This window comes from Crocodylus siamensis, chromosome 4 (genome assembly GCF_052110815.1).
Source record: "Crocodylus siamensis isolate JL-2025a chromosome 4, ASM5211081v1, whole genome shotgun sequence".
Lineage (NCBI taxonomy): Eukaryota > Metazoa > Chordata > Crocodylia > Crocodylidae > Crocodylus > Crocodylus siamensis.
In genome coordinates, this window is record NC_143398.1 from 157,825,121 (window position 1) to 157,841,196 (window position 16,076).

The 16,076-nt window shown below is 47.0% G+C and overlaps 1 protein-coding gene across 3 annotated transcripts in view; it reads left to right on the forward strand.

Annotated features, from left to right (window-relative positions):
* The window catches only part of LOC149866930 (uncharacterized), a 29,724-nt gene extending 18,192 nt beyond the window's left edge, over nt 1–11,532 (forward strand). For all 3 annotated transcript variants that reach the window (XM_090044462.1, XM_090044463.1, XM_090044464.1), the window contains 7 exons: nt 172–306; nt 949–1,011; nt 1,844–1,900; nt 2,783–2,851; nt 3,643–3,837; nt 7,405–7,526; nt 10,001–11,532. In XM_090044462.1, coding sequence (XP_089900588.1) covers nt 172–306; nt 949–1,011; nt 1,844–1,900; nt 2,783–2,851; nt 3,643–3,837; nt 7,405–7,526; nt 10,001–10,211 — 852 coding nt within the window. In that variant the 3' untranslated portion in view covers nt 10,212–11,532. The remainder of the gene's footprint in view (nt 1–171; nt 307–948; nt 1,012–1,843; nt 1,901–2,782; nt 2,852–3,642; nt 3,838–7,404; nt 7,527–10,000) is intronic.
* The last annotated feature ends 4,544 nt before the right edge of the window (nt 11,533–16,076 follow it).

The following is a 16,076-nucleotide window of genomic DNA, read 5'->3' on the forward strand; positions in this document are numbered from 1 at the left end:
GGACAGCTGCATAGATATAAGATACCATCCAGGTATTGGAAGCAATAGATTATCTGCATGACGGCAGGAAAGAGCTAGGGTATCAAGAAAGGGCACCACCACCAATGGTGTTTTCATTGATTGGTTGTCAACTTATTAAGTCTCTTCTTCTTCTTCTTCTTCTTCACTCAGCGTCACACATGGCTTTTCAAGTCAAAAGAGCTGATGTTCAAATCCAGCTCATCCGTTCCTGAAGGAAGCCTGGTGTACATCAAAGAGAGCAACAGCATGTTCATCCGAACATCTAAAGGATGGAGCAAGCTCCTGGTACTGTGCTATATGATCCAGAAGGGCCAGGTCCCAATACTAGGATTCTACTATTGATAACAATAACTACATTTCTGGTGTTTTTATAGAACTTTTCTTATGATGATGGCACTTATGCAGTTAACAGGGAGTCAGGCTCTGAAAACCCTAGTGAGGTAGAATTAAAAAATGATTTATTCATCCCAGAGAGAAATAAACAAGGCACAGAGATGAGGGAATGAGGTGCCCCATGAAACAGCCAGTCAGCAACAAAAAAGAGCACTAAGGGATCTCTTGCAGTTGGCAGAGGACCAGTATGTCATCTTGCAGTATCAACACAGCTTAATTACCTGTTTTCTTTAAATACACATGCTTACAATGATTGTCCAGCATGAAAGTGAGGTGAGATGACAGAAAGAGACAATAAGGAGGCAAACCTCTGTAGAGCATCTTGATAGGCTTGGGGAGCTGCTTGGAAAGCTTCTCCACCTTGCCAGGTAAAATCTCCACAACGAAATGTTGGCTTGTTCAACATTATCAGATTCCAATCTGACTTAGCTGGAAAATGGGGGTCAGATTTCCCTGAAGGGAGTCATGTATAACAAAGCACAGAGCTAGACTTATCCCTAACATGTCCCTGTCTGCATTTCTGTTTTCGAGCAGCTTGAAGATTCTGAGTCCCTTTACGCTAGTGATGACCCTTCTGTTTCTATAGAAGATCATCAGGTGAGGTCTTGCTGATGTTTCCAAACCATCTGCCCCTCCATGATCAATCAGGGAACCCTGACATAAGAATCTCTCTGAGCCCAGCCTGGTTTACCACAGGGTGTTTAGGCACCAGAGGTAGCCACGCAAATGCAACCCCCCAGTGCAGTGTACACTAAGTGTAAACCAGGGTTGCAGGGCCCTTGTACCAGGAGCCTGTGCTAATGTGGCCTCTCCAGTAGCCCCAGACTACAGTGTGCAACAGGTGTCAGACTTCACGGAGAAAATGTTGCCCTGGTGCCAGCTACTACTGTTCCATGGACTTCAGTGGAGCCTGCATCTAGGAGGGCTGCATTGAATGCTGGGTCCTGAACTCTGCTTACACATGCCTCATGTTCTGATGTCTGAGGCAGTCAAATGGATCCTTAGTTAGCCTGGCTGGCAAACCTGCCTTGCTTCACAGTGGAAGCAGCAAAGGTGCCACTAGGGCATGATGGAGAGGAGAGTGATGTGTGCGTGCAAGGTGGCCGATTAAATAATTCACAACCCAGTGAGTGCAGATGGATGAAAGCAATGAACTCTCAAGCCTGTTGGTACAGAGATGTAAGGAGACTAGAGGAGGATGTTTACAAAGAAACCCCTCACCTACAGAGAGTGCGTAGGTTTGTGTCCTCCTCTGACCTATGCCCCTGCTGTGAGCATGGACTGGCAGTACCCCAGACTGAAAGTACCCCAGCAGCAATGTTCTCACCACTGACTGTAACATCTTCCCTATTGTTCCATCTCATATCCACCTTCCTCCCCTGATCCAACCAGGTGAGTGATCAACTCTGGGTTTCTTATCTTAAACCAGGATGAAAAGCAGAGGACTGCAGGAGGCCCAGACTCTGTGCCAGCCACCATAGCTCAAGTAAGACCTGCCCTCCGGGCCTTTCCTGCTGCCTCTCTCCCCTGGAGATCTCACCACCACCCACTCCACAATGCCCAGTTGTTCTTACACCACTTGTTGCTTGTTCTGGTGCATTCAATTGAAGCTGCTGCCTTGGCCCTGGGCATCCAAAGCAGCGGTAACAACTGTGGAGAGGGATGTATCTACTGATGGGTCATCAGGACAAAAGACAGCTGAGCACAGGTTACAATGCTGCTGGGCAAGAAAGAAAACTAAGGTTCTCAGTAGGCTCTAAACTAGTCCCCCAGTCCTTAAGCAGGTGGCATGGGGCAGCCATGTACTCCCCCACAAAGGGAAGTGAAAGCCTCTGCTACAGTGCATTTGCCCACTAATGCAGCCTTTAGTCCTAGTACAAAGCACACCCTCTGGCAGTCCTCTTGGCTTTGCTGCAGTTTGAGTAAGAGTTTCACAGGATGGGTAAGGTGCAAGACGCTGCCCTAGTGGCAGCATTGGCACTGATGCACCAGTGGACCTGAGCATCTCTGTCACACAAGGAGGGAAAACATTAGGCTGGATAGAGGTAAGAAAACCTCTCCACAGATGATCCATCCCATTCCCTGTGTGGCACAAGTGTTGCACCCAGCTAAGACCCAGTATCGGGTGATCAGGCACCAGACATTACAACAATGGGTTCCAGACAGGTAATACTGGAAAATCCAGCCTGGGATATGAGCATCAAAGCCACCCTATCTGTTTGAATTAGGAGATGTTGTGTCATGTGTTGTTATTACTGTCTGAATTTGAGAAGGTCCTTGGAGCAAAGCCCTGGGCTCCAGGACAGACCTGCAATGGGCTCAGAATAGTTGGTGTCCCTGGAAACTAACACTCTGGGTTTTCTTCCAGGTCCACCAGGGAAAGAGTCAAGCAATCACCAGGGTCCTGCCAACGACCATCACCCCAAAGATCCCATCAGTAAGACCCACCACAGACTTTCCTTCCATTTCCCCTGTAGTCCTCAGTGCCCCAAGAGGAGGTCTTCACACAGCCATGTGGAACCTCCTGGCTCTAGTTCCTGATGGTTTGGCCCCTGCAGGCAAAACAGAGGCCACTTGCTCAGGCAAGGGAGGGGAGGAGCCTTCATGTTACACAGGAGCCATGTCCCTGGGTGGTCAGTCCCCATAGCTAGAAGGGCAGCAGCTATGATCTGGATCTCCAGAATGGAAGGAGACGTGGGATCCTTAAGGCTCCAGTATAGAGCCTAGGCCCTGAGGAACTGAAAGCTAGTTAGTAACCTGCAGGGTGCTCTCCACTATGCAGCTGAGAGACCCCATGCAACTGTACTCATTGCACCCTAGAGACTCAGGCTCAGCTTCTGTCAGCTCCCCGCTTCTGTCAGGCTGCTCAGAGATGGAGCCTGGACCTGTGATTTCACATAATGAGCACCCCAGGAGCACTACAGCCCTCTATAGCTTCCCCTGCTTTCACTGTGGCAGGTTAGGGTGCCATGCTTTGCACCTGTGTGACAGGATGGATTGTGTAGTTTTAGTAATAGCTTAGACAAGGATTTTTATAGGATGGTTTAGATAGGAGTGCTCCTGTCTTGAGCAGGGGATTAGACTAGATGGCTTCCTTCTAGCCCTGCCTTTCTATGATTCTATGAATGCATCTGAGCACTGATACCCTGTATAACAAACCAAGCTGGCATCAAAGTGCTTCTGAAGATCCCGTTTCCCCTACTTACTGTCGCCCCTCTGCTTTCCCAGCTCCGCATGATAGCCCTCAATTTCCCACTGTCTGGTGATATGAATGGCATCCGTGGTGCAGACCTTCAGTGCTACAGGCAGTCGCAGGAAGCACAGCTGTATGGCACTTTCCGGGCTTTTCTGGCAGTACCCACCCAGGACCTGACCTCCCTGGTGAAGCGAACAGACAGGACCCTGCCTGTTGTCAATCTGAAGGCAAGTAACACAATCCTATCTAGGATGGCCATCATAGAGGACAGTCCAGTTGTCCTCTATTGATATGAAACTGAATGCCTTTATGTCCTCTGTTTTTCTCTTCAAGAGAAAAATAGAGGACATAAAGGTGTCTGATTTCGTATCAATAGAGAACAGAGAACAGAGTAGCCACCTTAATCCCATCAGCATTATTGGAATCAAACAGGTGCAGCTGCTGTATATCCTGACCAAGGACTATGCATTAGGTGGAAACTTTGAAAGGCATCTTACAGACTCCCAGGAGCTAAACCCACTGGGGGCCATCTCCCCAAAGCAAAACTGCTCTTAAGAGTCGGTCCTCTCAAGCTTTACCCCAGGGGTGGGCAAAATATGCCCTATGGGTCGGATCTGGCCCACCAAGGGATTCTGTCCGGCCCATGGAGAGTCCCTTGGCCCCACTCAGCCCAGGCACAGGAGGCAGCCAAAGCCATGGCATGTGCAGCCAGTCCTGCCATCCCAGACGTGTGGTGGAGAAGGGGTGCTGCAACATCTGGACTCCATTTCCTGGCAGCAGCAGCTACTTCCGGTTACCAGTGCTAGTGTCTCTGCTGCCACCAGACCCAGCCCCGCTGCCTGGGCACTCTGACTGTCCTCCCTGCACCCACGGCTAGGGGTGCCAGATGGAGCAGGAAGGTGAGCACATGGGGTCTACATGGAGACTGCCCTGGGACCCCCACAGGCAGGGCACACTTGGCTGGACAGATGGGATGGAGCCATGGGTGGGTGCAGAGCAGCATCCGAGAGTGGCAGGCAGGGTAGGTAGGCAGGCCTGGGGCTTGAGGTGGGGCCTGGATTGCGGGGTGGTGACAGTGCAGGGCCAGGACCCAGGGCACAGCTGCAATCCACTCTCCGCATACGCCTGCCTGAGGCAGTGGTGCCCGTCACAGGGACATGAAGGAGTGGATTGCAGCTCTGCCCCAGGCCCTGGCCCTGCACTGTCACCACCCTGCTATTCCACCCTGCCCACACATCCCACGCCCAGAAGCCACTCCCTACCCGCCCGGGGTCCCATCCCATCCACTTGGCTGAGCATGCCCTGCCCGCAGGGTTCCCAGACAGTCTCCATGGAGACCCCTCCTGCTTTGTCTGGTGCCCCCAGCTGTGGGAGCAGGGCACATGGGCCTGGGCTGGATAGGATCAATTCCATCCCCCACCCCAGCCTGCAACCGCTTACCAAAAATTTCTAAAAATCCAGCCCAAATAACTGCCTGCCCCTGCTTTAACTAGTCCCAATGTCCTTGATTAAGCCAAGAGGCTCCCACTGTGGACAGTATTCCACAGCCAGATACTTCTTGCTGAGCCTTATACTTAGCCTGAATATACTTCTGACTTAAGTGACCCCTTTCTCACTGGCCACTTCAAACTATTGTAGGCCTAAATGGGAGGGTCAAATTCATGAATTCAGCAAGGTGCCAATTAGATTTTGGATGCAGATTTTGTATTTGCCATTCCTAATCAGGACTGTTTACTATTTGAAAACAATCAACAATATAGGTATTTACTCAGAAGTACATAACTATATAATCAATAATGCATTTGGTTTAATATAAATACAACTAATGTTCTAGGCTTCTACTGAACACAAAATACACAGGCAGTCTTGTGAGTGATTAACATAAATGGGTACTGGGGCCTAGAAGCATTTACAAGGTATAACTCAGACACTGGTTCTCAAACTTTTTAAGCTCAAAGTGGCCCTCAGTAGACTTCTTATATTCAGTGCACCCCATGGAAAATGCCAGCTCTTACTTTTCACTTGTTTTTTGAAATTTTTGGGTTCAGTTTTTTAATCATATTTGCATACCTAACAATGCTAACATTGTGTGGCACCCTTGAAAGGATCTCAAGCCACCCAATTGCTGCGCTAAGACTTCTGAATATATTTACTTTTAATTATGTTCAGTTAATTCTCAAATAGTTATCATTTCCAATACTTCTTTTACGATGCACTTTTAGACCTTTGTTCTCTGGTGTTTGAATTGTTTAGTTTGAAAAGGGACCTGTTTAAAACTCAAGAGCAATTCTTGAAGTTATTAAGTCTTTCTTAGCCTCTATTTGCTTGTGTTTGTAAAAGAGAAATATGCACAAAGCAAAGTTACTGGAGGTCTCTCTAGAAAGAGTCCAGAATCACTGAGATCACTTTCAGTTCTTTTATTAAAGGACACACAAAGAAATACAGTCTCAGAAATGAAATCTCAAGGCTGATTCTCGGTTCTGAAAAAGGGGGCCTGTTCAAAGACCTTGTCCAAGCGTCTATACCACTTCTGGTTTGGCAGCTTCTTGGACTGTGTCTGCAGGGCTGGGGTCCCAATGGCAGTTACCAGTTTATATAAACTAGAGGTGGACGGTCCTTGTATTTACAGTTGGACACTCTGCATCTGAGTACTGTGGTTTCAGCTCACTGTTGGTCTGCTGCTTCCCTTGATTTCCAGCAGATGGTGTTGCTGTATAACAACTTTCTTTGTGCTTTTTCTTATCGGAGGCTTTTTATACTGCAGTCTTTTCAAAGACTGAATTTCAGTATTAGCCCAAGCTACTAATTGGAAATTCCTATTTTTAAGCATTTTTTCCTAATATTTCAAAGTTGCACCTGGTTAGGTGCTTTATCTTTCAGAATTCTTTTTTGTGCTTGTGCTATATAATCCATTATCACTTCTAGGGAGCTGCAATCATTTAGGAAGACAAACAAAATCCCTTATAGCACCTCTAAATTTAGTGGCCTCAATCTGTACATCCATTGATTAGCTCTAACACCTTTCACTTCACATTCTTCAGTGCTTATGTTATGAGCTATTACAATGGAGGAACAAGGCAAATACTCAAAAGTAGAGAGCTGTAGGGCTGATTGTCAAGGCAGACAAATATCCAGTTTCTAATGAGGAGTGGAATATTGACTGGATTTATCTGAGAAATCAGGAAATTTGACCCGTATATGTCCTTCATTTTTCTGTAGGTCATCTGGTAAGCCATCTTAGCTGGTTTACATTAGAGTTTTTACACTTCCTTGAAAAACTTACTATAACTTCTAAGCTGCAATAAAGCCTCTGCATAGGAAAAGAGGCTGTCATCCATTTCTGTTACCCAGTGGAACTGCCTTTCGCTAATTCAAGGCAGCTTCATCAACAGGTAGATGGAAAAGTCTAAGAGCTGGGGGACATGTATTTCAGCTTTACCTTAACTGATGGGAATGAAATGCACCAATGATCATGAGTCAGAAGCTTAGTTGTCTTGGAGAGGAGAACAGGGAGATTGTTTCCCAATTCAAGACAACAGAGAGAGGGCTCTAGTAACTAATTACCGGTGTATATGCAAGGCCCATTTAACATCTACACATCAGAACAAGAGACTGGCAATTAATCCACATGAAACTTGCCTAGCCCAGGCATATGAATTGGTGTTGCTGGGAGTCTTGTTGGTCTTTGGAGCTGGGTCACTGCATAGTTCCTGGTTGGCTATGTCTCACCAGATGTGAAACCTTCATGACCATTCAGTCCTACATCTGATCAGTAAAACTGATTCCAATGGCAGGGCCAGCTGCTGGCAAAGTCCTGGAATTCCCTGTTTGAAGGCAACAATGCTGCCCACTTCAACGCAAAGAAGTTTCCCATCTACACCTTCAATGGACGCAATATTCTGAAGGATCCCTTGTGGTGAGTGTGATGATGGGGATCAGTCCACGGGCCCCAAGATCTCTCCAACTATGCAGGACACAGAAGGTCAGATGCTCAGTAAACTCTGTATGTATAACTGAGGGAAAATATTTGTAGACTGGGACAATACAAAGAGGTAACTCCAGATCTACATTAACAGACAAGTGATCCCTGGTACAGGACATTAGTCTACACCACTAGGGACCCCTTCTTTAAAGGACCTTGAAGTGAGGGTGTTTAAGTCTAACCAACCCCCTAGTAACTGGCACTGTAACAAGAAATACAGGATTTGGGGCTTGGATCAAAGAAACAGAAGACTGTAGGTTTTGCCAAATCACATTGGACTATTAACTTTTCTGGTCCCTTGTCCTGTGTCCAGCCATGGATAGAGCTAATATTGCAGAAGGTGGTAGGGTAAATATTTGGATCGATATGTTAGAAGTTATTTCAGGGCTGTACTTGGGGTCAAAAAAGTCCTATCTGATGCTTGTGTAGATGAGCTGATGCTTTGGTACTTTTATTTTAGCTACAACCCTGTAAACATTGCAAAAGACCACTGGATTCTCTAGTGCCTTTGTGCATGTGTGGACACACAAGAAAAAGATGAACATTTCAAAAGGGAAGCAGCTGTTACATTCTAGTTGTCACCTGTGGGCAAGCTGGAATGATATACTGTAGCAAAACCACTCCAACTTTAATCCTGGATAAAAGCGTGTTAAAGCTAGAGAGACTTTGCTTTATATGCATGTCCATACCCTCAATATAATTTTGCACATCTCTTGTCTTCTGTGCACAGTAATATATATTTTAATCCAGCAGTGAAAGGATTAATTACCTTTTGACTTTGCTTTGACCTGAATTAAATACAAGGGGTTGGTGGGGGTCACACTGTTCCTGGGGACTGGAAGTGCCTGGCATCTAACAAGAGGGGAAGCACTGTTGTATATGTCCACCTCTGTTCTCTAACAGTCTGGAGACTAGGGCTACACCTAGGGCACCCTGTGGCTGGCACTTTTGGGAGCACCCAGTCCCACGCATGGCCTGCTGGCACATATGCAGGCCCTGCTGGCACATATGAATAGGATTTGGGTGGGTGAGGTGTGCCCGAGAGCAGGAACATGCCCGCACTGCCAAGAAAGTAGTACAGACATACTCTGAGGCAGTGCTGGTTTCGCAGGCTGGGGAGTCTGCTGTGCTGACCTCTAAGGGTGGAAACAGCTGTCTGGTTTCTCATTTTTGTCATCTTAAAAATGTCACAGGTCTGGCTGGGCAGTAGAAAGCTCTCCTTTTCCCACTGCCTCAGACCCACACAATGGGTTAAAGGCAGTGATCAGCCAGCCTCATAGGGCTGGCTGAGGATGGAAACACTTTTCCCTGCTGCCCAAGACCCATGGCATGGGTCTGGGGCAGTGAAGAAACTCAGGAGATCACATTGTCCCTTGTCCTGCACCATCAAGGATGGGACAAAGGGTGACATGTGTTTCACCCAGTGAAGCGAAGCAGCTGTGCTGTGATATATAACGGCACAGCTGAATCGCTCCATTCAGCAATATCTGTTTCTAGCCTAAGCTACTCTGGCTTCTCTCTGTATAAGCCAAAAGCTAAGGCTGATCATTGCCAAAGTGGCTATTGATTTGGGGGTGCCCAGTGTGAGACACTTTTGCTTGGACTTGATTGCCCAAGTACACCACACTAGCATGGGATTCAGCAATTGCTGCTGCCTAGCACCTCTGCAAATCTGACCCCATCTATCTTTTTGCTGACCCTCACAGAATCAGAGACAAATAGTACTGGAAGAGCCCTCAGGAGGTCAGATCTACTCCAAACCTCTGTTCAAGGCACGATCAGCCCTGTCTAAACCAGCCCAAACAAGCATTTCTCTAACCCACACTTTAAAATGTCCAGTGGTAGAGATTACAAAGCCCCTTTAAATAATCTGTTGCAGTGCTTAACCATTTTTAGAGTAAGCACATTCTTCCTAATGTCCAACCAAATATCTTTTATAGCAATTTAAGCCTGTTTCTACTACCTGTCTCCCCTGGGGACACAGAAAAGAGACAATCAGCTTCTATTCTATAACAACCTTTTTGGTAATTGAAGGCTCCTATCAAATACACCCATCTTCTCTAAACTATATAACTTCAGTTCTTCAAACATTTCTTCATATTCCATGTTTTCCATACCTCTAATATTTTTTTGCTGCTCTCCCCTGGACTCCCTCCAATCTATCTGCATCTTTCTTGAAGTGCAGCGCACTGGACACAGTGCTCCAAGTGAGGCTTCCCCAGTGCAGAACAGAATGGAAGAATCATTTCCCATGACATACATATGACACTGCTGTTAATATAGAATGTCAGTAGTGCTTTTTTCCAACTGAATTACCACTTGACTCATCTTCAGTCCATGACCCACTCTAAGCCCTACGTCCTTCCCTGCAATATCTCACTACTTCCAATTTGATCCTGTGTCTCCAGGTCTAACAAAATGGTGTGGCATGGATCCAACCTGCGAGGAGGCCATGTCCCAGAGGAGAACTGCCAAGGGTGGCAGGCATCCAACCTTACAGAGGGCCTTGCCTCTCCCTTGAGCCAGAGGAAGCTCCTGGCAGGGCAGCGTCACAACTGCTCCAACAGTCTTGTTGTCTTGTGTGTGGAGATTGCTTTCCCATACCTGCACATGTGGTGATGTGAGCCTGTGGCTGAATGCAAGGACACGTTGTGTAAATGGTGGATTGGGATGGGACACAGGAGCATCCCATCACAGCGAGATACCGTGTAAGTGAAAGTGAGCCAATGTCGCCCTGACAGACCCAGCTCCACCCTTGGATGACAAGACATTTCTTCCATCATCTTCTGTAGTGGAATCCACTTTACTGTCATAGCCAAGGTGCCTGTCACTGGCTGGTAGAGTGGTTTCACGTTTATGTAATCTGGAATGGCGAACAGAGGAGGAGTTTGTGGAGAGCTTCAAAGCTCTTGCAGGCATGAAAACTAATAATACTGCTCCTGAATTTGCGCTGCCCCCCAAACCTTGGAGCTATTTCTCCAGCCAGATCAAAACATGACTGCCGCATCATCATGTGCAGCAGGCAAACATCTCCACCTAGGAATAACATGCTCTGCAGAAGAATGGAATCCTCCTCCCGCACACAACCTTCCAGTCTCTACCATCTATTACAGGAATATCTGAATGGCCTTGAAGAGACCCACAAATCTTAGACCTTGTTGAGGTCTTAGTCATGCCCTTCAGCAAGCTTGGAGCTGGTGCAGATGGGAGGTGAGGTATCAGGCCAGTGACCACTGTTCTCTGCACAGGTGCACCTGTGAGTTTGAGGCATGAACTCACCAGAAGAAGCTAATATTTCTCCTTCTCTGAATAAGTTGGTGGCAAAATTTGTAGAAGCATTTAATGCATGGCTTTGCAGTGTCTCCACTCTCCTTTACACTTCACTTGTCCAACTCCCAGATGGTCTCTGTCAGCTCATGCTCACTTTTTATGCATGGGCAAAGGCTTTTTCACCAGCCCAGTGATTTTTCCATAGTTCTGATTCTTACCAGCTGCTGCTCTCCTAAGCAATCAGCCTCATGGTTTTCTGTGTACATAGTTTTTAACTCTCTGTTTGAAGACTTTCTGCTTACCAGCATTATGGCAATGTGCTAGTGCGGTGGGCTCACCTTCTTGATAGATATTGGAGTGTATTAGGGACTCGTAGCAGGCTTGATTTCAGTCTTTTAGCTCTAAAAACAACCATGTGATTTATCTAGAAATAAAAATGTAACGAATTTTGGGGTTTGGACCATGCCTTTACTCCACTAATTATCTGTATTCCACAACTGCTGAGGGGCCTCTATTGAGATCATGGGTCCATTGTGCAGGGAACTGTACACATGTAGCCAAAGACAGTTCCTGCCCAGAAAGCTTGCAGCCTGCCGGAACAGGTTTGATGTGTTCAGCCTCCACCAAGAGAACCAGTTCTTCTCAACCTTGCTTCCTTTTAACCTCCAAATGCAGAGGCAGATTTTCAAAAGCACTAGTAGCTGCCCATTCCCATGGCAAAACTATGATCTAGTTTTCCCATGTAGTGGGTAAACACAAAAGCCAGCCCCTGCTTTTGGATTTTGAGCTCACAAAGCCTGGTCTTCAATAAGCACTCAGAGGTGGCTAGAGCAAAAATATTGGGAAGCCTACTAGACTCATGAGCCTTATGCTTTTTGGTGATTTAGCTGTAATACCAGGCAACTGGACTGCAGGTGAGTTTTTCAAGCCAGACTTCACATCTGCTTAAAGTTAGCAACACAAATGTGACTGCTTCTGCACTGATTCAGGTTCAGTGTTTGTCTATTTAGCTAATCCTGTATTACCCCATTTCATTGCATCAGGACATGAAAGAGCTGTGCAGTGGGTTCAGAGGATCAAGCCATCACACGGCCTCCTGGTTGGCAGGCTCAGACAGAGGCATGCACATAAATGATGAGTTCTTCTGTTGCTCCCAGAGTAGGTCTGCCTAGTTCAAGGCTGAGGCACATTGACAGGAGTTTGCTCAGCTGCTGCCTGCACTGTGCCTCCTCTATGAATGTACTTGGGACATCTTTTCACGAGCAGCAAACTGCAGTGGACATGGAACCTTTATCTTGCTAGAAATGGAGCTAGAACCTTTAGGGTGAAGTTGCACATTACACATAGACTGTACTATATCTGTGGAATATTAAGTGATGTTATAAGTTAGGACAGGCTGTGAACAGTCACACAAGAAGAATTAATACCTGCTGCCTGATCGGGTCTAACTGACCCTTGGAGGGCTGGTGAACAGGAGTGTGGCTGGGAGCCAAGATATCTGGACTTTACCCCTGCTCTGGGGTGAAGGAGGGGGCTGGGAGCAGTGCATCCTGAGAGCCAACTGATTATACTCTAACAGGAGTTAGGTAGAACGTCCCAGAGTTAACCCTCACCTGAAATGATGTAACTTTGAGAATCAGAAGATACTTAGCATGAGTTAACGAGCTTTAACATGTGGATGTGCACATTTTAAGTGCTCTTAGTATGGTCTAAGAATGCGTAAGTTCACCCTTAAAGGTGACCCACTTCAGAGGCTACGTGGGGTCAGCCCTCAGCTGAGCTCTGGAGGCAATCACCAATTTGTTTAAACCAAGGAACATCATTGCACCGAATGCAACATTGCTTTACACAGCCCCATAAGCAAAGCAATAGTCTGTCTACTACTCTGGGTCCTAGCCACCAATGACTCAGGGAAGAGCAAAGCAAATAGAGGTGGGAAAATTCCAAATGTAAATAGATGTACAGCACACAACACGGGGAGAGGGAAGCCTCATACTTTTTAATCTCTTCCCCCTGCCAATTGTCCTACCATGCCTTATAACTGGTCAAACATGAACCTGATACCAACTGGCCTGGCTGATTGGTTCTCCTTCATCACTTACATGCATACTAGTCTGTTATTTTAGTGGTTGGGCAGGACTGGGCCAATCTGACCACTTTGTTATTGCAGATTCATTTCTAAGCAAAACTTTATTTTTAAAAGGAAAAGTGTGTCCCTAATACAGTGAACCAATGCAAAATGACTGAAGTGATAATGCCATCCATGCCAACGCCTTGCTGCCTCTTTTACTGAACCATGTGAAAAATGTCTTGTTTAAATTCAAAAATATCACTGGCTGTAAAATGAAATCCTTCTTACAGGCAGCTTTTATAAAAGGTTTGAAATTTGGTGAAACTTACATTTCCAAGTGTGCTTTCCAGTTTGGGATACGTCATTTTTCAGTGACAGCACCCAGTCTAGGACACCTGTCTGGCAGACTCAGGGCTTCCTTTTCAAAGCACCAAGCACCTTGTACTTCCCATTGGCTTCTGATGGAGTTGTGCCCATTCAGTGCCTGTGAAAGTAAAACCCCTGCTGTCACATATCAGGAGTTCCATTTTTGAGCATCCACACTGAGGAGCCACTTTTAGAAACCTGGGGTTACATGGGCTCTGGCATGTTCTAATTAGAATGGGTTAGAGCAGGATCAATTAATCAAATTTGTTCTGCATTCTAATTAGAACACTCTAGCATCACTGCAGCGTCACGTGTATAAACCCCGTGGGTTAAAAAATGGATGCTGGGGCACTTTAACTAAAACCTGACAAATGAGCTTTAGTTGAAGTGGCCTGTGGCCATTTTTAAATGTGAAGTGACTTAATACACATGATGCTGTGGTGTTTTAATTAAAACAGCTCTCTGGGAAACACTGTAATTAAAACGCCGCCATCCCCCACCCCAACACGTGTATAGCCAATAATTTGGCCCTAAACAACTAATCCAGCAGGTGGCTGTATTGGATGACCTCATGAAGTAAATTCCAGCCTACTTTCCTATGATTTTATGAACTGAGTTTTCCTTCCAGAGGAGTTGTGTTGTAACCCAGTAATAAGCTCCCCCTCTTTCACAGAGATGACTTAATTCATCCTTATGATGTCATTGGCTTCATACCTGTGACCTCACAGAACACTGATCTGCACAGAAAGATCACTTCATTTTTTATGTACCGAAAGCTGCTATTTACACATAACATTCCAGAAAAGGCACCTGCTTTTGAGCTCTGACATATTTGACAGCAGATGAGGGAAGCAGGATGGGTGGACGAGGAGACTACACTAAGAAAACATCAGGTGCTCTTTGGACATGTTTCCAAGTAAGGGCATATTTGCAGCGCTGTGGGCATTGAGAATGGCCAAAACAATGGGATTCCCGCATATGCACACTCTATTTATATATTTAATGCACAATTTTGCTGATCGTCAGGGCAAAAGCTACTAAAGAGACATAGGCTCAGAGTCACCACAGTACCTCAGGCTGATTTTGCTAGCACAATAGGGCTAAAGGGGAAATGGTAAAGGACCATACTTTACAGTTTACCATTTCCCCTTGACAAAGCCTTTTATTTTGGGATCTTACAGACTAGGAGCCCATTGTCCCACCCGGAGTGCCTGTGCAGCACCTGCAAAAAACCAAGATAACACTTCCCCCCTTTCAAAACTAGGGCTAATTTTCATTCAAGACTGCCCTGGGACCTGTTGTGACAAGAGTCAAATGGCAACAATTAACCACCATAAAAATGGACAGCTGGTTTTAGCCTAGTGAATATTTAGTATTAATAGACTTTTGTGTTGCTGTGTCAGTACAGACAGCTGTACATGGCTGAAACAGGTAGTCTGAAGCCAGGCAGAAGGCAGGGTGGGTGGCACCTCAGGGCAGGGTGACACCTCATAGACCAGGGGTGCCAAAGATAAGGCCCAAGGGCTGGATCTAGCCTGAGGAGCCCCATTCATCTGGCCCCTGGTGCTGCTCCTGGGTTTCAGTTTACCCACACACTGCACAGCACATGCCAGACTGGTCCTGAAATATGTTGCACCTGCTCTGGCCAGTCGTGGGTCTGCGGTGGACATGGTGCCAGTTCCAGCAGGTCCAGTGCCCTTGCTGCATGCAGCACCCAAGGGAGTCCTTTCAAAAATAGGCTGTCACTCACAAAAGCTCATGGCTCTCTGAACCAGCTAGTCCAGTGATTCTCAACCAGGTGATACCAGATCCTTTGGATGTAAGTGAGGCATGAGGAGATAAGTAAGGAGATAAACAGATAAAGACAGGATCACGCTTGTCCCTATGTGGCCAATCCCCCACCCACAGTCCCTGGCTCCTCTGCCGACACCTGAACTATGTACATTAATTTTCCCTAGTGGGTGCCATTCAATTCCCAAAAGCTATACAGGGGTACCTCAAGTCCAGTGTGGGGCACCTTGAGGTGCCCTCAGTGGTTTCCAGAGTTGGAAACCACTAAGTTCATGCCACATTGCCCTGCCTTCTGGCTTATTTCAGCACCCCTCATTTTACCAAAAGCTTGGCAGTTAAAAGGGATGGGAAGAAAGAGACCTAGGGGGACACGTCATCAACCCTGGTGGGATGCACATTATTCCCTGGTGTTTTGCCCAAGCAGTTTCAAATGGGACTTTGTCTGAGCAGTGACTTCACAGCCTGGCCGGGTCTGGACAACCGGGAGGCCAGGATCAGAGTGCAGCCCTGTGAGGTAACCGCCATGAGGGGTGGTGGGTCCTGCTCCTTAGCCCACAGCTGCAGCAACTCCACCTTGTAGGGTGAGCACATGGGGGGCTTAGCCAGGACCCAGCCCAGGTAAGTCACACAGGGCACGGCACGGCGGACAGCAAGGGGGAGAGTGTTGTGGGGAGAAAAGGACAGAGCTACTGCCAGGACAGAACTATGGCTGCTTCCTGAAGACTGAGGCCAAACTCCCCCGAGCCCCCACCCCCTGCTAGCAGGACCCCTTCAACAAAGCAGCACGTGTCCTTCATTGTGATTAGTCGAGCCGCCTGCCAGTCATAGCTCTCGACCAGCTGATTGGGTGGCTTGCATAGTCTCCAGCTCCTCCCCATCCCCTCCCCATCCCCCTTCTTCAGTGTACCTCCTTAAGCAGGCCACTGGCTGGTTTGAACAGCCCGGCGGGCTGCGATTAGCTGCTGGGGGGCCGACCCGCCCCCTCC